Source organism: Colletotrichum chrysophilum (genome assembly GCF_026319265.1).
Source record: "Colletotrichum chrysophilum strain AFK26 chromosome Unknown scaffold_7, whole genome shotgun sequence".
In the NCBI taxonomy this organism is placed as follows: Eukaryota; Fungi; Ascomycota; class Sordariomycetes; order Glomerellales; family Glomerellaceae; genus Colletotrichum; species Colletotrichum chrysophilum.
Window position 1 is genome coordinate 618,199 of NW_026517294.1, and position 27,318 is coordinate 645,516.

The window sequence follows — 27,318 nt, forward strand, 5'->3', positions numbered from 1 at the left end:
CCTCGGGATCCGGATCTAGGCGGGATCTGCCGTCAGCAGCGAGTAACATCGCACGACGCTGTCCTGCAAGACCAACGAGTGTGCATTTCAGGCCAATGAGGCGTTGACGTTTAGTAACTTGCTCTTCAATACTCTTGTCCTGGGCATGTTTTGATGCGAGTTGGAACATGGGACCAAGAGCTGGGCGCGTAATTACGGACTTGAGGTTGCATGCATTGCATGTCATGCAGTGTGGAAGTTGGGTATGAGGCGAATACAGCGATTTTCCTCATCAAGAAGTTGGGTGACATACCGTCGTTCTCAATCACGTCATGTCCAAGCAGGCAACTTTGTCAAAGGAGTTAGTAGTCGCGGATCATGAACCTGAAAAGGCGTTGGTTGAGAGATATCGTGAATTGAGGCAAAAAGACATATTTCAACATGCGTTGCGGACGACTTCCGAAACCGAGAATCGAACTCGGGGCTATGCCTGCCTCTCGAAGATGAGAGGGCATCATGTTGGCCACTACACCATATCGGATTGGTTGTTGGAGACCTGCGAGGTTGCGGAGCCTTAGGTGTGGCGGGCGGAGCTTCGTGTGGTGGTGGAAACTTGGGTCGGCGCCCTGCATCTTGTCTTCCTTCGTCACTACAGAGACTCGCGCAAACCGTTTTTCTTTGACTACTGTGTGCTGTTCTGGCCCTGAGCTTGTTCAATGTAGTTCTTAGTTGGGCTGCGGCGGCTCGTTCGACCCAAGAATGGATGTGAGAAGGGTTGGTCAGGATTAGTGTACCCACCTGAAGGAGTGTAAGTTGAAGTGGTTTTTCCTCGGATAAGTTCATATTGTCATCAAAGCAAATTTCATTGTGTTGCCGTTGAAACTTCATCACGTAAAGAATGTTCACGTTCAAGTTCAAGTTTAAGTGTCTACTTGTTTCTTCGAAGGCGGAAGGGCGCTGGCAATATACGTAGGCACCTTAGGCGGTTGCGAACGGTTCAAACAGCTACGTTGAAGGAATATTTATACGAGTCGTCATTTTGCTTATTCACGTTCATGCTATTTATTCAACCTCAAACCAAAGTCCATATGATCCTTTTGACGCTTGTTGAGTAATGAAGTCGTTGGCATGATAACAACAGTGTTAATAACGACGAGAACGATGATGATGATGAGGAGGATGTTGAGAACTAACTATTGATGCTACAACTTCAACGCAGTCAATGCGTGCTCAACCGATGCGCATACACAGAGTCAAATGAAGGCAACTTCGACTGTCCTATTGTACACACAACGGTTCCCTCACTTTTTTTCAGCAATGAGAACAGTCTCAAAATTTAGTTCCTAACCTCGGGTAGCTCCAACTATCAAAGACAGACATGGCACACAACGGACCAGCTCGAATTAGAACGAAAGTAGGTATCAGCTGAGGAAAGGCTGCACTGATTTGGCGTCGTTCGAACTCCCAGCCTGATCAACCAAGATGACTCACTCAAGGGCTTTGCTGTATAATGCCCCATGATTTGAGGCCATCATCAAATGCGTGTATGCGATTAAGATCTTCATTATGTTCAAGCTATGCGCACGTATCAAAGCCAACATCTCTAAGTGAATCCATACACAGGCGGGACATTACTATTGTAGATTCCTATTAATAATCTTGCGTTTCATTTTGGATACAGCGTCGTTGTGGTGGCCTTGCATCTCGAAGCTGGAAACTTTAGGAAAGGGCCACACCTTTCCATCCATTTCCCAGAAGTTGGTGATTCCAACATGGGATTTGACTCACGAAACATGATCGTCGTGTAAGACCTCTCTTCTAGAAGACTGATACTATAGTCCCTGTGTTCATGCTAAGGTCCGCGTACACCTGTCAATATGATCGTCGTCATAAGCTTTGTGATGATTATGGTAAGCCCTTTTATCCCAAGGCCTCCCTGGCGTTTCTGTTTCTGTCATTTTTCAAATCATCGTATGCAGTATTCTTTTACAGGACGGGTGTTAGCCTCTTGTGGAATGGTCACGAGAACTGAAACTTGCGGCAACTGCCTAGTTGCGGAGCTTCCCGCCTCGAGGTTAGAGGATGACCAGAGCATCACGATATCAACGACAGACATCCCACAACCACGATTGGCCAAGTCGCAAATGAAAACATATGCGGCCTCGGCCATTAAAAGCTGCCACTATGCCTATCTCTCTTAGCCGGCCTTCACGTCAGCCACTAGACAAAACTATGCTATTATGAATCTCAGCCCTTAGAACGAGTTGTCAATACGCCCCCAAAACTTTCCGCGCTCAGAACGAAAATACCCCAACTCCCGAAACTCTATAGCTCGTTATCAATATGTTAAGGCAATAAGCACGTCACTATATCATGCACATTGAAAGACGCCATACTATTTCCAGCCCGACATCATACGTTAAACACTCTTTACTGACAGCCGCTATACCCTCCAAAACGCCGCGGGCCCTGAAATCACAACCGTTCCAAAACGTCCATCAAGTGAACGAGTCGAAACGCCCACCAAAACCACATGGCCACAAAGGCAAATCGTCACCTTCAATTGCCGTTTCACGCCAGCGGTCAATAGGCAAAACCCTCCGTTGCGTCTAAGTGCATAATGATCAAATTTCCCCAAAAGCACGTCGACGCGGGGCCCTGCTGTTACCGGCGAGATGTGAAACGTGAGCCTGATGTTCCTTCCCTTGGCCATCTGCGATCTGTGGAGTTCTCTTCTCCCCCCTCAACCCCGAAGTCCTTCTCTTTCGGCTGATGAGTTTTCCATGTGGCCATCCCTACCGAGTTGTGTCATCGGCAGGCAAGCGAAGAGGCGGGCGCACTTTTTTGGGGCCTGGTCTGGCTCTTGGTCTCCGTCTGATGTTCGGCAAGCGGCGAAGCCTTTTGCATTTAGGTTTCCAGGCCAGCTTGGCCCTTGGAGCGGGATGGATACGGACGGGGAGTATCACATGATGAACTTGCCGGCGAAGCTCTTTTAGAAGAACACTTGCGAGCCGCTGCGCAGCGACTGGGAACACCTACACACGTCCCGATCTCTCGCCGAAAGGCGCAGCATGCACCGCATCTTCTGTAGCAATAGAGTAGCAATAGCTGCAAGATTAGATCGATACGCCGCGATATGCTTCGGCAAACACACACTGCTTGAAGATGCTAAAACGTGCCATCTCGTCTTATCGCGGCATATTACACACATGAAGTTGCTCACTGTCATAGCATGCCACCATGCCTAGCTGATATGCCGCGTTGAGCATGCCACAGGCAGAGTCCCCCATGCGTTCGCACCGTTGGAGGGAATGTGCAGGGCCGATCTCAATGTCAAACGGTGGACATCACAGTGGGGTGTCGTGTCATTGCCCTGCAGGAGGACTCTTTCACCAGCGTCAATCGAACCCCCGTCAATGGCACGAAGCACGTTGCTCACCTTCTTTTAATTGAATCTTTTGCTTGTCTCGACCTGCAGGTGGTCCCTCCCGATCACTTGCTGGTGTTGATTCTATGTCCACGCCCACCCCTCTCTTCTCAGCCCAGACAGCTTCAGAACCCTGAAGGCCACGATGCCAGTTATTAACACGAAAAGGGATATCGACAAGGACCAGACCAGGCCCGCCAGGGAACCGGGGGGAGGGAGGGCCGTATTGGCCTATTCTGGAGGTGTGGAGGGTCAGTGCGGGAAGGAAGAAGGAAAGAAAAGACAGCCACCGCAGCGTTGCTGTTCGCTGCGCAACATGGGCTGCGAAACCGCGCTTTCTGCCCGCATTGACAGCTGGAGCTTGGGTGGTTTATGTGCGAAATACCTAGTGCCTAACCCCCGCGCGTCCACATTCAGCTGTCTAAAGGCCTGTCGGTGGCCTTGCTTGCTTCTTGGGAGCCCCGCAGTCTGTCAAGCGATACAAGGGAGGCATGCAGGGCCGTTTACCGAGGCGGTAGAGAGGTTCCCTTCTAACTCGCGCGCAAGTACGACACCTGGTCAATAGCATCGACTTGAGACTGCCGAATATCACTAAAGGGCGCGTCTGTTCGCCCGCGGATGGCATGCCCGATGGCGGCACGGAGCTGTGATGATGTGATGAATGACACCGGAACGATGTTCTCAAAGAGCCGTCAGAGAGCCACAGGCCGAGGATGTCCCGCATGTCGTTCTCGGCGGGACTGTCAGTTGGGTAAATCCTGTGATCCTGGCACGCACGGACGCGGAAAGAGACAAGCGAGGGAGGGGACAGCGAAGCCCTCGCGGAAAATCCCACAGGGCCTGGCGTGGTCCGTGAAACGCTTCTCGTGGGATGAGTGTGATATCAGACGTTGTGGTGGACACTGGGGGCCCGGGCGTGCAGGACATGGAGGAGAGGAAGAGAGGGGAACTCAGTCATCTCAGCGAGAGGGAAAAGAAATGACGTTCAATCAAGATGATGAAATGACCGCCACTTGTCATGCGCTCGGTTGTTTGCTTGTTGATGAGCACAATACTATTGACTGGGTTACTCCCTTGGCTCGGGAAATCGGCCGGCGAAGCGGCGACCCTCACGGAAGAGAAGCGAGCGCCACGCCGTACCGTACCGGCGCCGACTCCGTGTGCAGCCATCACCAACATCATCGGGCCACTGGTTTCCAGCAACTCCGTTCGCATCCCGTGCGAGTACGACATTGCCCGGAAGAGAAATATTCTCGAAAAGGGGAAGGAAAAGTCAACCCAACTTTTCCTGCTCACCTTTACCCCTTTCTCTTTGGTCAAACACCTGAGAGTTCAGACGCACACAGCATTGGCCGCGTTCCAATCCGACGCGACCGATAGCGAAGGGAAAAGTGTGTCTTAATCCATCCCATCATCTTCCGTTGCAGCTCCACGTTTTCTCGACGCTCGCGAGACAGTCTGCACCGTTGATACAACCTGACGACAGAACCCAAGACACAAGCGCCTATCCGAAGAACCGTCCTTCTCACGGCCTGTTCCGGCCTGTGACCCTACACAGCTGCGTTTGTCTCTGGTTGCGAGGAAGAATCTAAACATTAGAAACATCAAGCTATTGCGAATTTCCCTGGTTTCGATCGCATGAACGACTTCCTGGAGGGCCACGCACCCAAGAGCAATAAGAAGAAAAACGTGGTTACAGATGGGATCATCCTCTTTATCGCAAATTTCCGTGCCTCGGATGGTGGGAGGGAGCTTTGATCGCTCCCAAGCTGTCTTGGCAAGATATCCTTTTCATGACTCTCACAAGGGCGCATCCTGGAAGGTCCCTCTGAGAAAAGGCCAGTTCCCAGCAGGCTGGCACCTCGATAGTTGCAAATGCCCTCCTCTCCACTTACGGATTCCACAATACACGTATGCAGCTCCGGACGCAAGAGCCTCCCTCAACACCGTGCCGATTCCCCAGCGACCTTTCCGGTCCTCCATTACCTGCGACCCGATAGTCGTCTTCCCACATTCCCCCAGCAAAGTCTCGATGACGAGTTGCGTGTGGGGATGCAAATCCAAGCCTTCTTTGACTACGAATCCCTTCCGACCATCTCCACCGAAAGCCCGGTTTCCTGGATTTGCTTTCTCTCCCTCCGGATTGAATTTCAGAGGACGGGCCCATACTTTCACGGAACAGACACCGAATGAACGGGCGCGGTTCGGAAGAAGAGTCCATCTTGAAGCACGTAATCACGTCAAGCATGGGACAGGCATCATCTCTCCTCAACACCATCGCCCATCAGGGTCCAAACCCAGTGGGGGGTAAAGTCGTAGTCATGAAATATACCGCCTAAAACAATCCGCACGCCCGTAACGTTATCATGCTTAATATCACCCAGACGTTAGAATACTACGGTGGCCTAGTTTCACCATCCTTCCCAATGGAACCGACCCTCTCTGTCTGCCAGGACGGTACGGCGAGGCACTGTGTCTTTCGTCCAAGGTCAGGTCCCCTGGAGGCCCTGGGACGGCCGCTGGCGCAGGACGAGAGGACAAGAATCCCATGCCGGCATCCCGCTGTCAACGCCGGACCCCCACATGAAATTCGCCGAATGGTAACTCGGGTCTAGGCCCTTTCGCCGGCTCGCCGGCTGACTAAATGGCCAAGAGGTTGTTGGCCACGGACCAGATATCACGAGGTCTTGGCAGGGCAGACGAACTTCTTTTGTGCTATTTCGCGAGGTAAACTGCGACAGAGTTACGTGTGCCGGATGAACCGGAAGCATGGATTCAGCGAGTGTCTGCCATTGCCGCGTGAGTTTGCCAAGGTATGTCTTTATCGCGAACGAAGCACGCTCTTGGGAACCCGTCAAACGCCGTAAACTGCCGTGTCGGGGATATTTCGTCTATTAGTGACGACGGTAACCCATCACTGAAGGGCCCAGATGTGAGATTCAGGGGCCTTGAACGACAAGGCATACGAGGTAAAGCACCTGAATCACGTACTCTTAACTTTCCAACTCTATCTTGCCGGCGGTATCGCCGGTAGGGCAGTAGGGCCAGCTCCAAAAGTATCGTCCATGACCCTGACCGAGTCTCAATAGCACAGCCATGATATCGAATGCTACCACGTCTGCCTCTGCCCATACGGCAGCCTCCCGCATGGCAAAGGTGCATGTTCCCACAGTGCTTGCATGCAGAAGCCACGGAAATCTGAATAATTCCCGCTCATCGCCCTCATAACCATCACATGGCCATGCGGGACCCATGGCCGTCTACCCACCCTTCACCCCTCCTCCGCATGGAGTCCCCTCGACACACTCTGAGACCCGGAGCTCAACCCTCCCGGCCAGACCTCGACGGCGGTCCCTGATCACCGCCGGGGCCGTGCGCAGACATCCCCAAACAGCAATCGAGTCAGATGGGATGCGAAAGTGACCGAGTCTTGTCATTCAACCAAGGCCATGATGCTATCTGCCTGTCACCTATCACACTGCTATTATTCTTCTTACCGCGTACTTCGCCTCCCTGTGTCCACTGAGGCAAAGGCAAGTCAGTCAGTCGCCCATAGTGAGTCGTGACGTCCATTAAGTCGCACGTAGATGGCGATTGCAGCCACGCGACAACCATTTCGAGTCATGATGTCTTCCTTGCCTTCATCTATCTGCCGCCATCAACCGCCATAGATAGCAGCATATCAAAGCCTATTCAACACTGAATAAGCGCGCGCGCGCGATCTCTAAAATGGAATTTCTTTAAATGGCCCTAAGCCAAGAAAACACACGCCGACCCAGCCGCCACGCTGCGTGGCGGCAGACTTCCTTAGCCCGAAACACCGCCAGGAACAAAGGCCTGGAACCGCTGGTATCACAATATCTCACTAACCCCCTCCCTCGATAAATCTCTCTTGATTTGAGTTTTCTTATCCGCAGTCGTTCGACAAAGATGGCGTTCATCTCCACAGTGGCTTGATCGTTCTGCCGGGCCCCCTCCATCTTCCCTGGAAACCTTCACAGATGAAGGCCGCCATGCAAAAAAGACTCTCTGCTTATGCCTAACCTGAGGGATCGACTCTAAAAATGGGAGCTTCGGCTAAGTGCAGCAGCGGCGGGGCCTGTTCCAGATCATTGGGAAAGCAGTACATGCAGCAAAAGAAAGCATACTGCCCCGTAATGTTTTGTAGTTCGGCAGACGCAAGTTTGGCTTCGGCACCCCAAAAAAGCACGTAATCATCAAGCCGCACAGGAAATAAGCCTCCGGACGACGACCGCGAACCGCGGCCTACCCCCAAAAACCGGGAGGCTCCGTTCGCAAACGTCGCCGGGTCGGGGGTCGGGGGCGAAAGAGAGGCACTGCTCGGAGGGCCGGCCACCCCAGACCACCGCCGAAACGACAAATCGCTCGCCGGCGAAGCCATGCCATGGCCCTGGTCCTGCCTTGGATAACGTCTTCCAGATGGCTGCATTGCCGCCAAGCCAACATTCTTCGCGCCCTGTCGCAGATATAGTCAACGGATGCCCGCACAATCGAAGCTGAATCGCGCCTTCGGCCAGCGGTTCCGAACGAGAGATTGCTGTTTGCCGGAGCGTTCGTTGTGTTGTACGTAGTTCACGTCAACCCTCATCCAAAACTCATCCGAGGCCGCGCCGTCATCCGGCAGGCGGAGACAATTCATCCCATCTCCTTTCCGCAAGTTCATACAACATGAACATTCAGGTTCGTTCGGACATATCTCGAGACATGACTTGCGACCGTTCCTGAAAATGCCACCCTCCCCATTCGTTTAAGGGCAGTGGGGATCCTCATTTCGTTGATCCGGCAAACTCGGCCGAGGGACACGAAAGGCTCGGGTCTGCAGAGAGGCTCCATGACCGCATCGTGGTCCGGTCGCCGGCTCCCTTTCGCCAGATTTCCGCGTACCGACCGATTTTGGGGGTCACATCCATTATATTTCTGCCCAGCGCGGGTCCTTTTCTTCACCGTTACCGCTGAAGAAAAAGCGACCAAAAAGAAAGAAAATATTGGGCAAGTCCACATTAACATGGGATATGCCCGCTTGAACGAATCTCATAACCCAACGTCTCCACGTGGATCCACGTGAACCGATAAAAGACCCCTTCGGTATTCAAATGAGTAAAGGCGAGAAAGGCAAACAAGATTAGAGTAATGGAACTCTAGAACGAGTGTCCCATCCACGTGTAGTGAAAAGCTCCAAAGACTCTCACTACTGCCCAATCACATCCTCAACATGCCTTCGTGACCAGCTTCCTGAAGGCCTCGGCAAACGGCAGCACCCGCCGAGATCTCCAATCTCCCAAATACTACCATCGCCCAGGACGAACTACCACCCAAAATTCGTCATCCCATCCATCACGAGCCCTCCATCAAGCTCCATCATCGGCCTCCCACCCCGACATCAGTCACATAGCGCCCAAATAAATCCCACCTCTCAGGCTCTCAAGGCCTCAAGCCCCCCTGCCCGTCCCTCGTCCCATCACCCATCGACCAACGAACTCCGCCATGTGCCTGAACACGCTGCTGACAGCGTCACATCGCCAACCCGATAAGACCAGGGGCGCTCTCCATGCTAATCCCAAAAGCGGTCACAACTGCCGCTGTGCAATTTGAGTCCTACAATGTGTCGGTGAGGGGGCTCGCGAGATTCTGGGCAGAATATCCCAAAATGACCATCACGAGCCGTGTAGAGCCCATGCCAATGCCATGTCCAACCCACCACAGCAGCGGTGGTGGTGCTGTCACTGTCACCTTCTCGATTCATTCGGCCTGTCATGAGCAGTAAAAAAACATGCCTATTATTGATCCCATCTTTAGTGTAAACGAGTGAAGCTAAAACCATCCCATATTGCGGGGTTCACCTCGCCTAGAAACCGGTTCATCTCCATGCGAATGATCTTCAGCTTTAATAAATTCAACACTTGGTCCCAGCTCCGCCACTGGTCTATTATCGTCGCTATTGCTGTGCCAATTCCTCGTTTTCTCTTTTGCTTCCTCTGCTCGAAAATCGGCCGAAAGCTATATCTGCTCTCCCGTCCGTCGTCTAATTTTTCGGAGTATTCCATCACGCAGAAGCATCATCACCACATTCGTTCAGAGAAAGCTAGCAGCCATGAAGTCCTCCAGCATCAAGATGCTCCTCGCCGGAGGTGCCATCTCCTCCATGTCAGGCGTCGCCTCCGCTCAGGCGACATCCGGCGACTTCACCGTCCTCGCGATGAACGTCGCTGGTCTCCCCGAGATCCTCCAGAACAACGAGGTCCCCGGCGACAAGACGACAAACTCCAGGACCATCGGATCCTACTTTGCAAAGTACGGCTATGACTTCATCAACGTCCAAGAGGTAAGCAAAAACAAAAGTCACCAAAAAAAAAACATTCTTTCCCATCCTCCAAGCGAGGATGCTATTCGCACGCTTCATCAACCTCTTATCCCTGAGAAGCGACACGTGAGAAATAAGAAAAAGCTTTTGCGCATGAGCCAGCAGTTGCTCCGATCCCATCAATGCACCAGGGACCATCCCCCCAAAGCATGACTCTCCCCAAGAGACCTCTCAACACCAAACCCACCACCCCACGATGTCACTGTTTCAGAATAAACGATTGCGCCTTGCAGACCTGCCCAAAAAGACAAAAATAAGCATCATGAACCTAACGAATCATGCACCCAATTTTAGGACTTCAACTACCACGCCTACATCTACGAGACGGACAACCATGCCTACCGCACCGCGACCTCGGGCGGCGTCCCCTTCGGCTCCGGCCTCAACACCCTCGCCAACTTTGACTGGATCGACTTCGAGCGCATCAAGTGGAACACGTGCTCCAACGCCTCCGGCTCCGACTGCCTGACGCCCAAGGGCTTCACCTTCATCCGCGCCCGCATCGCCGAGGGCGTCTACGTCGACATCTACAACCTGCACACCGACGCCGGCACCGAGGCCGACGACCTCACGGCCCGCAACAGCAACCTGCACCAGGTCGCCGACTACATCGACGCCAACTCCTCCGGCAACGCCGTCCTCATCTTCGGCGACACCAACTCGCGCTACACCCGCACCTCGGACAACATCGGCGTCTTCGCCTCGCAGAACGGCATGACGGACGTCTGGCTGCAGCTCGAGCGCAACGGCGTCGTCCCCACCGAGGAGACCCTCTGCGCCAACCCCAGCACCACAAACTACTGCGAGACCGTCGACAAGATCTTCTACCGCGGCAACCCCATCCTCGACGTCAAGGCCACCCACTTCGCCTACGAGAGCTCAAAGTTCCTGCAGTCCAACGGCAGCATCCTGACCGACCACAACCCCGTCACCGGCAACTTCACCTGGTCCCTGTCCTCCACCCTCCGCCAGTCCGACTTCTCCGGCGGGCCCCACGGCAACTGGTTCTCCGACCTGACCGCCCTCGCCAGCAAGACCAAGCCCAAGGCCTCCGTGCTCACCTTCCACGGCGCCAACCGCCTCGACTCCGTCGGCCTCACCCTCGCCGACGGCACCGTCTTCACGCACGGCGGCACCGGCGGCACCGCCGCCACGCTGACCCTGGGCGACTCCGAGTTCTGGACCGCCGCGAAGCTGTGCTGGGGCCAGAAGGACGGCCAGACGCGCAACTTCTACATCCAGGCCACCACGAGCGCCGGCAAGACGCTCGAGGCCGGCGCGTCCACGTCAGACTGCGCGACGCACACGGCCCCCTCAGGATGGCAGATTGTCGGCTTCCTGGGACGGGACGGTGACAATATTGACAGACTGGCGTTCGTCTATGCGCCGCAGTAGATGATGTGTGGCAAGTAAGTGGTGGCGGCCACAGTGTCAGGGCGGTGCTGTCATGTGCCCAGCAGTGTCGTTCATGCAGCCAGCCCGTGATCCTTTGCTTGCAGATCCATGCTGGTTTTATTTTCGGTATCCTGCCAACCCGGAGCGATGGCAGTTCCCTTTAACGATCGGCATTATATCTCCAAGGTCGCCGTGTGCCGGAGAGCGAGGTCGGGTGCGAGTCCGAAATGGACCCGTAACCCCAGCAGCAGCATGATTCATGAATCAGGGTCCTCTTTTCTTCGTCTGGTGTCTGAACCAAAAGCAACGCCAAGACAGAAAACGACCCTTTCTCTTCTCAATGGAGGCTCCAGTTAGTCTCGAAGGACCTTGAGCCTTTGTTCTCTTCTCGACGATCTTACCTTTCTCGTAAATATTCTTTAGCGGTTTTGCGCAAACCGTTGAGGGGGGTGGGAGTTCTGAGCTAGTCTATTAATGATGCGAAATGACGAACTCTGAGACATGTACTTAGCAGCGAAATTAAGATACCAATTGGAATCACCGTATCATGAACAAACCCTCATTTGTTCGCCGACTTTCCGAGGCAGATCACTCGTTCATCGGGCCATCTCCTCGCCCAATGAGGAATCCCGAAGCTTTCTCTTTGGTTGACGGTCCCAGGACGAGAGCCAGATCGTCAGGGACCTGCTTCGGTGCTTCGGAGCTAAGAAGCGCTCTGGCCGCCCGCCTTTTGGCCAACAATCGCATGTTCATCCCCCCAAGTTCCTAGCTTCGAAAGAATGTCTCAACTCCATGCGACGGCCGCATTTTCGCCCCCCGAAACGCTGTTACAGCCGTTCGTGCCAGGCTAAAAACAGCACGAACTCTTTCTCTCTTGATGTGAACAAGCCACACACACAGAGAATGGCTACAGGACCCTGAGCCAACCCTCGACGGCGTCGATAGGGCAGTAAGCTGCCACAAATCGGCGTCGCCTCCGGGCGAATTGTTTTCCTCAGCTCGAAGGCTAGGCCTGATGAACATCCTAGCGGATAAGCTGTAATTACTATCCCCCCCCAGCATTCGAAGAGAATGGCTGCACGGACGAGACTGCTAAGTCTGATCCTGAATTAAGCTGGACACCATGCTTCGAAGATCTGGGCGCCTCTAGTGGTCGCCGACTGGGAAATCATCCGTCTCTTTTCAGCATCGCGGCACACCTCGGTCTCACGACGCTGTCGTAAGCAGCCTGGCTTCCTCGAAGCGGCGGCATTCGCGGGCGTCAGAATTAGCAGTCTGATGATTGTTGCAGGTTGGCAGCTTGGTCAACCGATAGTTCGACGACCTCCTCACGCGGCCTGCTTGACACACCCCCAAGTCAGTCGCATTCATCCTCGTGGCACAGCACATATGCAGTATTAGATGATAGCTGTGGTTCGTGGAGACCTCAGAGAGCACCTGAAGTGTCTAGTCTGTGCTCACCGAGCGTGCACGAGACTGAAAATCATGATTGAAAATACCTCGTCTGCGGCCCTTTCCCGTCAAACAAACGTCATTGCGCATTCCCAGGAAATTGTTGATGAGACACCAGCCCTCAGCTATGCCTTAACAGCCACATTGACACACACCGAAGAATGCGGCTGCTTAGTTTGGAGATTGATCAACAACCTGCTTTGCATGCCGATTACCTCATCGATTGAAGATGCGCTCCATGACGCGCGCGCGCGCAGGAAACAGGGGCATTCTGGCCGGTTCCCTGAACTGGGAACAAGCCCTGGCACAATTATTCCTCAGCTATTCTGGTGGCATAGGGCCAAGTTTGTCGAGTAGTAAAAAAGAGTTCAGCCATCTCGTCGAGGTCGACGCGAAGAGCCACTAACATGAGACGGCGTGAAAATGAGTGAGTGAATGGCCGAGATTGGATGGTGGAGTGGAGAAAGTCGGGATTGTTTGCCCGCCTCAGGGTCCAACCGCTCCCGGGGAAGCACGTTGAGGAGTGGTCGTGCGCTAGATGCGCGACGGACCTCGAACATGCAGTTTGCTTGCCTGGGGCCTGGTTTTCTCAAAGTCTCGTCAATTGCACAGAGTGGAGATCTTGTCCCAGCAGTCGAAGAGTGAAGACACCAACTCTTTAGTTTGGGAGTGGCACCATCAGGACGTCATAAATGCTGCGCCTTCCTAGGAGAAAACCTGGGTGTCCGTTGCCTGTTGGATCTTCTCTCAGATGATTGCATATCTGAGTTATTGTGTTCAACGAACCAACGACATCCCGCTGTGCCTGGGTTTAGTTTGATCCCTCTTATGCAGCCGCGTATGCAACCATGAGCGGAAGCCAGGATGAAGGCCGCGGATCGGCCAGAACGCCGGACGGGCTCCGGCCTGCAACCAAATCCTGCGTCAAGACGGCAACACGCCCAAGAACCAGGCGCCGAAGCCAGCCAGGAGGATAAAGCCAAGGCTGCCACTGGTGAAGATCGGATCCTGTCCCTGATCCCCGGCGCCACATTTGCACTGATCGTCACATTTGCTGGGGTTGATGATAGGACCATCACCCAATGAACATGCGCTTTTCCGGGTTTCTGGGTGCATGCAACCCGGCACGCTCGCCTCAGTTGAGAGAACCAACAGGCGACCAAGTCCTTCAGGCTTGAGTTAGTAGATTGCAGGGCGTATGCAGGGTGCACTCGTCCTCCAGAATGATGGGGCGTACATAACAGAAGCTCATAATCTCGCAAAGAGCTGGCGGAACTGCTGCGAGACAATGAGATCTGACCAAAAACGCCTTTGGGCCCGCCCTCAATCAGCGGTCTTCCATCACACTGAGACCAGAGTAATGGAAAGAGCAGGCCAGGCATTGTCGAGGCGCTCATCGCACAATCACGGAACTCTATCTGGGCATGTGGGTCAGCTTCCCAAGATATCGCGGAGACGGGCTCGACCTCCGGGTCCGTTTCTTCGGCTAGGCATCTGAAGTGCGAGGGGTCAGCAATGGCAGATTAGAGTGGATAAACTCATGCTCTGCGATGCCGACTTGATATTCCTCAGGCGAGACAGAGTGCAACTGTTTGAGAAAGGTGTTTCGATTTCGTCGGAACTGCCATGTGCTCTGGAACAGATCCGGGGTTCAGACGTTTGTACTCGGGCGAAATCTGTGTCTTCGGCCGACTCCTCTACCCCTAGGCCGAGGTGAAAACCGTGGGATGCCGTGATTCGAGACAGATGTTCTCGACAAATTGAGCTACGACTTGCAAATTCTCCAGACCGGTGATCCGGTTGGTATCAATTCTCAGACGCGGTGTCCATTTTTGACGCTAAGCCTTCATCTGGCCCCTGCTACGAGCTAGCGGGGTTGAAGTTCCTGAAGCTCCCATGGTCCGGACTGCCTCCCGTGCAGGCACTTGTTGGTGACAACGTTGTTCCATTGCAGATGAAGACGGGGCGTTAGTAACCAGTACCTGGGTATGCTCGCCCAGCGATGGGGGATGGAAATTGACTTCTCGACCAATCTAGTCATCTAAGCCGTGCTCTGTTGGTAGTGAGAGGATACGCGGATAACGGAAAGTTACCGTTAAACGGGGACCTCCATTCCCCATGTATGATGTTGTGCTGGAGGAATGACTAATGAGCCTGGACACAAGTATTGAGTGGATCGATGTGCCCGAGCTCGATGGATAGTGATAGAGAAGTGGATGAGAACTTTGCTTCCGCCTGCCATGTCCGCGACGGAGGGAGGCTAGAACGAGGTCAGATCTGATGCCGGGACCCTTGTCCAATACCTTGTAAAAGTTGTGACGCTGCCGACATTGAGCGTTCAAAAAGTCCCTCTCCACCTGCGTTCCCAAGGCGACATTGGACGACAGGGGAGATGTCCGCTGCGACGTGGACTATCAGGTTCAATAGGACTTCGTAGCTTCGTAGGTGAACTAAACTTTGAGTTCGAATGCTTCTGTGCTGTTGGCAAACGTTCCTAGGCCTTGGCTGACTTTGACATGAGGGGGATGTGACGCCGTCTTTCACAATAGCTGCAACTAGACCCATGCGTTTGCTACACACACTATTCGCAACAGAAGCGTTCCTAGCTGTATCGACGGATGTCATCAGGATCATGCTTGAAATGCAGAGTGGCTCAAACGGCGAGAGAATGGACGAGCATTTTCGGCAGCCAAGCTAGCGACGGACGGTTCGGAGTCGAATCGCCATTTGCACTCTTCTGTTCCTGCTCTTCATCGCCAAGCCGCCCTGCGGACTGAATGTCGAATCCGAAGACCGCGTACCTGACGCCGAAGATGTTGTCGCGAACCCAGTATTCGTAGCATGGGGAGGGAGCGTTGAACATTGGAAAATACGGGTCACAGTGCGGGTCGCTCAGGTCGGCCAAGGGCAGATTTTGCGTGAGGTCCAGAGAGTCGTGAGGAAGAGGCAGGCCACTGGACCCTGGTTGCCGTTGGGCGATCCGAGGCGCCGGTGAGAACGGATTGAACACCCCCGACCACCGCTGTCAAACTGGAGACGAAACCCCTCGCGGCCACGGTGATTTCCGGGGCGTGCGTGGACTCGACTCAGTCCAGACATATCGTCGACGTGCTGCAAGATACCATACTTGCGCTGCAGCCGTTGCAAGTCGAGGTGCAATGAAGCAATGGGAGATGCTGTGCACTGACTAAAGTTCGAGTCGCCACGTTATGCCCGCGTGCGCACGTATGTGTATGTGGCTTGTTATCACCCGAAGACTGCTGCGTGGTGCGTGCGAACATTGACAATAGATCCCTTAGCGTGGCATATCCACCAGCCCACCTCGTGAACGTGTCGGGACATGATCATGGCTGGCCATCCGGAGGCCAGCCGGACGAAGACCCATTGTGAGGCCTGTTCCTTGGCACGAAGATTGAAGTTGGTGGGCTGGCTGGCAATATGCACGTGCCTGTTGGATGCGACTTGCGGACAGGGGCATATTCAGTTCCGGTCTGGTGTATTCCCAAAAGGTGCAGTCCCCTGAAGGAATGGCAACACGACACGAGTTTTGGGAGCCGCTGCTTGCATTACGCAGGCGTAAGTTGAGAACAACGACATGCGTGAAGTGCTGTGGCAAAGAAGCTCTGCACTCGTAATGTCGTCGACGATGAACGGGAGGAGTTGCAGTAGCGTCTGTCAAGCGCTGATCGCGACAAGCTAGAAAACCGGCACCCGGAGGTTATCCAAACTAGCGAATGCGCTGGCTGCTTTGGATGTTGCTGGAAACATCGATGTCATCTCCTAGTGCCATATCCGTACGGATTGATGCCGTCCCGAGGCCCCAGGGGTAGTGGCAAGGCGAGGCCAAGCACGGGGAACCGGATCATCATGGTCGACAAGAGCAAGTTGGTCGACGGAGGACGGGTCGGCCGGCGAGATTGACGAAGCGGCCAAGCCCCTGCATGACCATCTTTCCTCTTCTTGCCTTGTGCTCCAGCCGTGCCGCTGCCTTACCTCGCCCCGTCTCGAAGCCTGGATGACGGGATGGTGTTGGTGGTGTGCGAACAACTCAAACTTCAGACGACCAGGGTCCTTGATGGGGTTCCCTTTTTGAGAAGGGGCATGACTTGAGGGGCGAAGAACCGGAGAGATCAGCGGGATGACGGGTCGACGGGACGGTGTTGGAGCAGTGCGACGAGAAGTGGATGGTGTATTCGTATGTGACGAGACTGCTGCATTGTCTGTCGTTGGAACAGGACTGGCTGAGCCGCAGGCACCGTTGACCAGGTTGGAGAAGCTGCTTGCTTGGCAGACCGGAGAGGCGACGGCAACGTTATTTCCATTTTCCAGGGCTGCATCGATACGAGCGGTGGGTTTGCAGACGCAGGGAATGTCGGTGAAGATGCCCGACGCCACAAGGTGCAGCTGAACCTGGATTGGGAAAGTGCATGTCGTTGGTGGTCGTGTGCAGAGGTAGAAAAGTGAAGCATCACGTCGGAGGGTTGTGTATCAGGCCTGATTACATAATACAGACTCGCTGGTCGAAGGTGCTCATCAATACAGCGCACTTTAGGGGGCATTGGCTGCTGAAGGCCGCTGAACTGATTGTGCAAGACGTCGACACCTCAGAAAAAACATCAACGAACGGACAGCAGGAGCAGCGAAGGTCGTCGCACCTTCCTGATGAAAACCTGCCGGAATTAGGCACCTACCTGCCTTTGATAAGATGAGACCATGATAATTTCGTCACCTGCGCTCCTTTGCATGAGACCTTGCAGCCTGACGACAACCATGGACTTTCCAAACGTCCATCAACATCACCACCGTCCACCAGACCATCGCCACCGCAATGCGCCTCCACCGCCTACAGTGCCTTCCAGTGCTTCTTCGTCGGCGGTGATTATCTTTGGCAGTTACGGCAGCATCTCGGAAATTGAAGTGCTCAACCGCCCAGCATGAACTGACATGTCGAGCAAAAAGCAAGGAAACGGCAGGCTGCCAATCCAGAGAAACGTCAGGCACCGATAATCGCAATTCCTTGAACCATTCGCTGCCATTCGATGGAAGATTACGCCGTGGAGCGTTGCCCTCAACCACACTTACACCCTGCCGACGTCGCATCGCATACAAACCGGGGAACGGTACGGTAAGGTACCGACCAACTCCAACCGCCGTGACGGCACTGCATAACACTTTGGCACTATCGACGGTGTCCCTGACAGATACATGCATATCCGTCTTCTTCACACCGCGAATCACTCTGTCATCACGCATAGCATGCGCCAAATCACACCGTGCACGCCGCAGGAGGCTTCGGGCAGACTGCTCCGATTCTCGCAAGACTCCAGGCCTCGAAAGCTCCAGCACGAAGATGGGGAAAAAGGATGCGCACGCAGACCAGTCCTCGTTGCAAGGCCCATCGCTGCCGCCGGAGCTTTGCCCGCCAACCAAGCCTCGCCTTGTCCCTGCCGCTAGCCTGACAGCTCTGATCCAGGTGGCATAATGTCCCAGACACCATCACCAAGACTGTCTCTGTCAGCCTTCGCCCTGGCGAGCACGGTCAGCTCATGTCTCTGCCTCTGATCACCATGTCAGATCAGGCCATAGCTGACGGACCGTCTTCTAGTCCAGAAAATCGACAAGCAGAGAATCCCAACCGCCCCCTCCCCCGCATGACGGCCACCGAGCAGATCAAGAGAAACAAGGATTCATCTGCGTTTGCCTGCCTCCCCGATGGACGGCCGACTGCTGCCGAGCCGCGCTCCAAACAACGGCACCACGAAGTGATGCGGGACCATTTGGCATCTTGTCCAATTACAACGGAATGTACCTCATTATCCAGCGAGATTGTCGGCGCCGTCTCTCGGACCTCTGCTCCGTCGGAAGCAGTCCCAGATGATGGCATGTGCTGCGGCACCAAACGACAGCCACATTGACCTCCCGCTGTGCCACAGCCGCCCGCGCGCCGCACAAATGCTGTCGTCACTGCCTCTTAGACATGGGGCAGCCGTCAGGGCCGCCCTGCGCTCCGACTGAGAAGCGAGCACTCCTTGTGACACATCAGGCAAAGCACCTGTCCAAGACCATGTCTACGAATTTTGTCGACCGTCAAGACACTAAAAGGAAGCATACACGAGGAAGAACAATGGCCATTTGTGCGCGGTCGTGTCCGGACGTATTGGGGAGTTCTAGTCTCGGTCTGCATGCTTCGTTTTACTGCTCATGCTGTTTGGCTATCGCAGGTGTGAATTTTGGCCGTATTGTTGCCATGGCAAATCGGGCGGCACGACTTAGATGTTTCCAAATCTGTGTGTTCAATGAAAAGTCAGCATGCCAGCGCGACTCGTCAAGCCACCAAGGTTTGTCTGGCAGCCGGATCGTGTTGTTGGAACTGTCCCATCAAGCGCTACATTAAGCGGCACGCAGGCAGGTGAGTAAGACGGCAGAGGCGCGACGGTGTAAGTGCATTGGCGCACTGGTTCTCACCTCGCCCCGGCCGGTCATGGCCAGGAAAGACATGGAATTCTGAATATTGCCTGGATAGAAGGTTATGGCATACCCACCCGGCTTCGAAGCCCGGTACCAGCATCATGACACAGGTCCCAGGCCTTACGGAAAGCAAGGCGCAAAGACCTGATGCCGCGACTCAGAAGAAGCATACATGCTACAGTGCCCCAGTTTTGGGCCCTACTTGCCCGCCGGCATTGGCAGTGCGCGCAAAAATAGCCCGGTTACCAAATCCGAAGACCTTGAATGCGGTGCAAACATCCATGGACACAGAGTTTATGGTCCAGCAGGTTCCAGAAGGCAGAGCGCCGAAGACCGTTACGCATTGCTGCGGTACGAAAGCGAAGGAGCGGCCGGCTTTGAGCTTTTACTCGATTAGCAATCGACGGTCTTCCCGGCTTCTTTACCAACAGAAAACGGCACGGTTGCTTGTGATACGGGGTCACGGCTTCTACGGATGAGGAACCAGGCGGAACAAGATGACAAGAGCCCGTTTGAGGTGCTGCCATCATATCATGTCGCTGGAGCAGCAATCAAATAGCTGGGCGCTGATTGACGGCATTTTACCTTGATGCGGCCGTTGCGCCCGGCGTCGCTCCCGAGAGCCTGGAGCATCCACCGCCATATGAACCAGCCCACACGGACCAGAACTCGATTCGTTGGACCCAGCAGTTTGGGGCACGGCGATAGACACTGAGCACAGGGCTCAAGGGCTGAGAGATCGAGGCCAGACCTCGAAAGAGGGGAGAGGGGGGATCAGGGCGTCGTCGCAAGCCGCAGGGTTTGGCTTCCCTGGTTCTGGGATATCGGTTGCCCACTTGCCTCTTGGTCTGCAAAACATCTCAGCTTACTCGAGCTGGATGTTGGTTGCCCGTCGTGTTTGCTCTCCCTAGCAAACCGCAAGCGTGGAACCTGTCCTGCAGGCAGCAAGGGAAAGGGAAAGGAGAGGGGAAAGCCACAAACTCTGTCCGGGACCCAAGTATCAGCATCACAGCCAAGCGTCTGTGAGTCTGTTGAAGGAGGCGATGGATTGATGGCAGCCTTCAGCTATCTTGTCGCGGCGCGCAGTCCGTCAAATCCCTCAGGCCACTGACCAGCAACAGCGAAAGAACGCACAGGCACATGCATACAGTATTCGCGATGATGAAGTCTGAGAGGCCCTGAAAGAGGGAAGAGAGGACTTCGAAGTAATGAAGTGGGCGCAAACCAGGGGGCAACCAATTGGTTACCCTGGCCCTGGACTAGAGTCCGGGAGGGACCCCGTTGCTCACTAAGAGACCCCTTGTTAAATCACACTGGCTTACAGGGCATCCGCTAAAGGTCCACTGGCGCAGTTTGGTTTTTGCAATTGTGGCCGCCCTTTGCTGCACGCCTTAGGGGGGGCGTGCGGTGCGAAGGGGAAGTGGAAAAGGAAGAGAGAGAGAGTTCATTACCGGGGGAGGGGACGACCAACTGACAGGCCTGGAGGGAGAGGGCGCAAGAAGAAGAAGAAGACGAAAAAGAAACGAAGCTGGCCTGGAAGCGGGTGACGAACGGGCCAGAGCGAGAGCACCCATGGCTCCGTTAAGGTGGGAGGCATCGCCAGGGACTGGCCGCTGGGGACGGGCGGGTTGCTGGTCGGGGAAAGGTCCCAATTGACCTCGACTGTCGCAGTCGCAGGGAAGAAGAGGTTTTCGGGCACTCGCAGGTCCCGTCGCAACCCAGACCACTGGCGCAGCCGGTGTACGTACCACGGCTGATGGCTTACGATGGCTGACGACTTGCAGTAAGGATAAGGTACCTTACAGCGAGGCGCGGTACGTGGCTTGAGGAAGAGGTGGGGAGCTCCCTCCGACTGGAAGGGAAGGGAAAGCTACCTCACGGTCGGTGGTGGAGCGGCATCGGTTCTGGCCCGAGACGCAGCAATTGGAGATCTGGGATTGGCGATTCGATTGAAGTGGCTGTTGCTCCAAGAGCTCCTGGAGGCTTGTTGAAGTGAGGTGGTTGCTGCTGATGTTTTGGCAGGCAGGGAGGTGGCCATCGACGCTAGACTGCGGACTCTGGAGTCTAGAGTCCAGAAAGAAGGAGAGGGGAGCTCTTGCACCGATCTTGCCAGCCAAACGTTGGACAGCGCCTTACAATCTGATGATCGGAAGCCGGCAGGAGAGATTGCCATATGGGATCACGGCTCTTTCTCCAGCTCAGCCCAGTCCAGTCCCAAGCCATGACCAACACGACGAAGCTTGCAACCATCGTTCGGAGCAAGCCGAACAATGGGAGGCAAGCAGGCAAGCAAGCACCGGAAGCCGATGGAAACCAGCATCGGCATCACCTCAGCACCAACTTCAGCTTCGCCTTGCAGGATTCGGGGTGGGCGTCTGTCGTCCGATTTCCGGATACGATGGCTTCTTTAACGTGCCCCTCCTCCACGTTCTCCTTACATGGACACACAGATGCCTCCTTCGCCCTGGCCGCCGCTGCTGCGTTGTTGCACACAACCACGGCCTCGATGACCTCGCCTCGACTTGCGCTTTCCTCTTCTCATACACACAATGGGCCTGGCCATTCCCCATTGTTCAGGAAAAGGAAACGGCGCACGGCGCACGGCGCTCCTGTCGGCCGTCTCCCATCATCATCATATCGTGGCATCAGTGCGCTCGCGTTGCGCCTCCAAACTTGTTCGGTCACAGCACCGTCCGAGGCCGTCCAAGATGCAGATGAACCGGCAAGCGCACACACAAATGTGTCGGCCGCCTAACTCCATCAGAAAAAAATGACTAATGATCAAAATTGAGACCTCGCCCTTCTTTCCCAACACGCTCCAGCTACTTGTCGGGCACCCAGTACTTTGCGACGAGCGCAAGCAATGCGAGCCGTCATTCACATCGCAATTATTGTTAGAAACCAAGCTATTGTATGCACCTCACCTCGCCTCGCCTCTGCATTGCCGACTTTCAAGGCCTGCCTACAGGTAGGCACCTCAGGTGCAGATGGATGCAGATGAAGGGCGGATACAAGATACAGATACGGCGCGGACAGTCGAGCTGCGAGCAAGGTACGATACGGGACGGGTCCTGCACCTGCGTCCGCGCCGCCGCGGCCGCGGCCGGCATCTGTCTGTCTTGTCTTCCTGCCCGCTGTGCCGTACCTGTCGCTGCTTATCACACACACAGAGTCGCACTCGCTCGGCCTTCACTGCATGTGCATATGCACAAGACACGAGCAGCACACCACAAGAGCGCATTCCTCGCGCCTTCTGTAATTCTTCTTCGCATTCTCTCTTCCCCCCCCGCAAAGGGAAAGACGAGCGCAATCACACTCGCCTTTGGAGCGAATCCCACTCTTGCTGCATAGGATGGATGGATGCTCAAATGCTTCCCTCGCGCGTCTCCGTCCCATCCATCATCACCAACTCAACGCGTAGCTCCTCGCACTCTTCCTTTGTTCTCTGGGGTCGCGTGTGCCCGTCCCTCGGGAGACAAGAGACGCCAGACTGACGCACGATACAACAAGCTCGCCTCCGTCGCAAAACCAAACTGGCCCAAGAGCTCCACGCTAAACCAACCAAGCCGACTGGGCGGCCCTAGTTGATCTTCAACGTCGACAAATCCTCGCCTCAAAACGAACAAGAAATAAGGAAGAAAAAAACAAATCCAACGCCGCCCACCTAGGAGCAGCAGCAAGGTACGCACGCTACAGACTACCGGGGCATCATTTTACGGAACATACTCCCACACCCCCCTCGTCGCCCACTCCCAACGCCCATTAAACACACTGGCACACACACACCACCCTCCCAAAGTTCCCGGACGCTTGGCCTGGCCTGGCTTGTCTCCTCCCCTCCACTTCCCTACTACGTGATCGTCCCTCGCTTTGGGCACTCACATGGGGGCCTCTTCTTGGGCTCCCGAAACCTTGAGTCAAGCCCTGGTCCCTGGTATGCACCTATCCACCATTAGTACGGGCAAGGATCCCTCCAACACGTCCGTCCCAGGGCTATGACATTCCTGTTGTTCCTATTCCCCTCCCACATCAATGCCCGCATCTCCTCCCTACATTCCATATCCTCTGCCTCTTCCCATCAAAACCACCTACACACAGGCCAAGCGTCCTGTTCCTCTATGCACCGTTTCCGCCGTCAACTGACTGTCATCACAACACCTTGACAGTCCCAAGAGGAGACCCGACCGCATTGCCACCTACTCGACGTTGGGGCTTACGACTTACGATTTCTGTTCGAAGTGAAGGATAATACGCTAGAGGCGCATCGATCGACCCGAGTTTTGCGAACGACGCAGTTGCAACCCATTGACCTATCCGATATTCGTTCAGGGCCGCAGAAGAGGCGCAGCAGGAGGATCAATTCGTATCTGACGAGGAGTCTGGACTCGACTGGACTTTCTTTCACTGCACCTAATCGAGGGCGAGACAACCTCGACATCAACGACTTGACATCACGCCCAACCCACTTACATCGTTGTCGCCCATGCTTCTCCACGAGAGCAACCAGCAGCAGCCATGGTAATGCTGAGCGACCATTCCATGCGTGCCAGTCTCCAAGTGGCACCTCTCAAGCTTCACAAATCACAATCCTGCGATGCGCTGTCGTCGAAGCAGGACCAGTACAGCTCCAAGTCATATTCAACAACACACATGACACCACCCGCAACACCCAATGGCTCGCAGGAAGATCTGGCTGCGCAGATGCCGCCGCCAGTATTCCACAACTTCCTGCGAGCCTTTTACCCCTTTCACCCGAGCTATGCCATGACCGACTCGAGCGTGACATTACCATTGAACGAAGGCGACATTATTCTTGTGCATTCAATTCATACCAACGGATGGGCCGATGGAACTTTGCTGGTATCGGGCGCAAGAGGATGGCTTCCCACCAACTACTGCGAGGCTTACGACCCAGAGGAGATGAGGAATCTGTTGAAGGCTCTGCTGAACTTCTGGGACTTGCTCCGAAGCACTTCCGTCAACGATAGCGAGATCTTCGGAAACCAGGAGTTCATGAAGGGTATCATCGCTGGAGTGCGATACCTTCTGGTAAGTAATGCTCGTGACCCAGACTATGGATTTGAGTGGACTAATTGGTCGTCAGGAACGCACTCACTGCTTGACAAGAGAATCGGCCATCATCACCCGCAACGAGAACCTGAGGCGCGCGAGAAAAACGCTGCTCTCTGAGCTGTCGGCGTTGGTGAAGACGGCAAAGAAGTTGCAGGAGGCGCAAAAGGGTATTCTGCAACCACGCGAAGACGTTAACGACATCATCGACGAGATGATCCTCAAGGCCTTCAAGATCGTGACCAAAGGTGTTAGGTTTTTCGACATCCTGGAAGACGATCGACGGCAACGAGCCCCTGCGGTGACCGTCATGGCGACCGTCATCGAGGAATCCTACATTCCCCCGACGCCACCTGCAGATCAGACCAAGTTCGACGAGACTCATGCAGGTTCCCGAATGACGAACGGTGCACCTGGCAGGGGTGCACCATCGCAACCGACCGACGCGGCACAGTCATCGCCCGCTAGCAGGCGGCTTTCAACGCTCTACTCGCCTGCCAGCCCCAATTCGCACCGATTGTCTCAGAATGTCAAACGGCTTTCATCCAACATCTCCCATCGCGTTTCATTGGCTGGACCTTCGCCGCTGTCAAGACCTGGTCATCTTGTCTCGGAACGCCTCAACAAGAGCCACGACACTTTCCTGTCACACCTGGGATCCTTCATCGGTCGTTTGCACTTACAATCCCAGTCTCGGCCGGAGTTGGCTTTTGCCATCAAGCTGTCAGCGACATCTGGTGGAGAATTGCTGGCTGTTGTCGATGTCGTCTGCGGGCACAGCACTAGCTCGGACATGCTGGTCCGAGCCAGGGAGATGATGTTTGAGCGCATTCGCGAATTGGTCTCGGCGGCTGGCCAGATCATCCGCCATGCGGTAATGCAGGACGCGGATGTCATTATGCCGCAAGACAACAGCATGCTGCTGATGGCCGCAACTGGCTGTGTGAAAGCTGCTGGTGAATGTGTGGCCAAAACTAAATGGGTCATCGAGCGTGTGGGCGACTTTGAATGCGAATTCCAGGCTGGAGAGCTTGGTATTGACCTCAGCGTATTGGAACTCGCACCGGAACCTCACTATCGACGACCATCCATCGCTCCGTCAATTGCAGAGACTGCGACGACCGAGGCGACTAGCGTAGCAGAATCTTCGAGGAGTACTGACTCTGTCCATTCTGTTGTGCCGCCAACGCCCCACCGACCGAGTATTGTCGCCAACGACAAGCCACTACCTCAACTACCTCACATTGATTCACCTGATGAAGAGTCCCGCCGAGTTCGACCTTCGTCGCAAAATTCCAACGGACGTAATTCACGACCATCTTCACTGGGCGATGATACTACTTCCAGCGTGGCATCTTCCATCTCGTCGATTCGTCCGACTTTGCCTCCTCTTCCCAAACTCTCTACATCCCTGCTCCCTGGAGATGAGTATGGCCCCATCGAAAACGTTGGACAGGACGGCGACTACCACAATTCCTCCCGTGTTGACAGTATGACCGCATCCAGCGCGGGCAGCAGCAGCACCTACCTTAGCCGGGACTCAGAGGCCAGCCTCGTTTCCCAAACCTCTACCCGCGCAACAACCCCGGACCACATGTTGGCGCCTAGAAGCAAGCCGTCTATGTCAGAGCTGAGCAACAACGGAAGCGCCCACAACCATGACGAGGTGGACGAAGTCGAGTCTAGGATGTTGGAGAAGACGTACGCTCACGAGCTCATGTTCAACAAGGAGGGCCAAGTAACTGGCGGATCTCTCCCTGCACTTGTTGAGCGTCTCACAACTCACGAGTCCACCCCCGATGCGACCTTTGTCTCGACATTCTACCTCACTTTCCGACTTTTCTGCAGTCCTCTCAAGTTGGCCGAGACTCTCATCGAGCGATTCCATTACGTTGCCGAGGCTCCCCACATGGCTGGCCCGGTCAGACTGCGCGTCTACAACGCCTTCAAGGGTTGGCTCGAGTCGCACTGGCGTGACGAGACTGACCGCGAAGCCCTCAGCTTGATTGAGCCATTTGCCGAGTACGAACTCGGCGGCGTGCTGCCCTCAGCTGGTCGCCGCCTCCTGGAATTGGCCCAGCGTGTCTCAAACGATGTCCTGGTCCCTCGCCTGGTGTCTTCCATGGGCAAGACCAACACTTCAATTGCACAATACGTCCCGGCGGACACTCCCCACCCGCCCTTGGCCATCACCAAGAGCCAGTTCTCCCACCTCATGTCGTGGAAGAATGGTGGCAGTAACCCTACCATCCTCGACTTCGATCCTCTTGAGATTGCTCGTCAACTCACCATCAAGCAGATGAACATTTTCTGCTCGATCATGCCCGAGGAGCTTCTCGCATCGCAGTGGATGAAGAAGGGCGGCGTTCATGCTCCCAATGTCAAGGCCATGTCGGCTCTCTCGACTGATCTTTCCAACCTCGTCGCCGAGACCATTCTCCAGTACCCCGAGGTCAAGAAGCGCGCCGCTGTTATCAAGCAATGGATCAAGGTTGCTCACCAGTGTCTCGAGCTTCACAACTACGACGGACTCATGGCCATCATCTGCAGTCTCAACAGCAGCACCATCAGTCGTCTCCGCAAGACCTGGGACGCCGTCTCTCCTAAGCGACGCGATATGCTCCGCCACCTGCAGGCAATTGTCGAGCCATCGCAGAACAACAAGGTCCTGCGAACCCGCCTCCATGACCATGTCCCGCCATGCTTGCCTTTCCTCGGCATGTATCTGACCGATCTCACCTTCGTCGACATTGGCAACCCCGCCACCAAACAGCTTCCCACACTTGGAGGTGATGGCTGCGAGGAAAACGGCGGCGGCCTTACCGTTGTCAACTTCGACAAGCACACCCGTACGGCCAAGATCATTGGCGAGCTCCAGCGATTCCAGATCCCCTACCGACTCAACGAGCTTCCTGAGATGCAAGATTGGATGACGGCGCAGATCGTCCGCGTACGCGAGAGCGACCAGGGCCAGAATGTCCAGGTCAGCTACTACCGCAAGAGTCTGCTGTTGGAGCCTCGCGAGATGGCGATGCGCGCCCCCGCCGAGCCTCAAACCAGCACAACCACCACTCAGCGTAGCGGCGACCTCTTCGGCTGGATGAGCCGAGGAGACCGGGGTGCGCCGACACCCACGCCGATGTGA

General features: G+C 55.0%; 2 protein-coding genes and 1 non-coding gene across 3 annotated transcripts; 2 read left to right on the forward strand and 1 right to left on the reverse strand.

The window, feature by feature from the left end:
- Positions 1 to 436: 436 nt before the first annotated feature.
- COL26b_001684 lies at positions 437 to 520 on the reverse strand. Its single transcript has one exon. It is a non-coding gene; the product is annotated as a tRNA-Glu (tRNA).
- An 8,998-nt stretch (positions 521 to 9,518) lies between these two features.
- COL26b_001685 (uncharacterized protein) lies at positions 9,519 to 11,183 on the forward strand (the record flags this gene model as incomplete). Its single annotated transcript, XM_053174629.1, has 2 exons — positions 9,519 to 9,749; positions 10,083 to 11,183. 2 exons carry the CDS (start codon positions 9,519 to 9,521, stop codon positions 11,181 to 11,183), a joined length of 1,332 nt encoding a protein of 443 aa, XP_053041560.1.
- Positions 11,184 to 23,618: 12,435 nt separating this feature from the next.
- On the forward strand, positions 23,619 to 27,318 carry COL26b_001686 (uncharacterized protein; the record flags this gene model as incomplete). The annotated part of the gene is made up of 2 exons (XM_053174630.1): positions 23,619 to 24,152; positions 24,208 to 27,318. 2 exons carry the CDS (start codon positions 23,619 to 23,621, stop codon positions 27,316 to 27,318), a joined length of 3,645 nt encoding a protein of 1,214 aa, XP_053041561.1.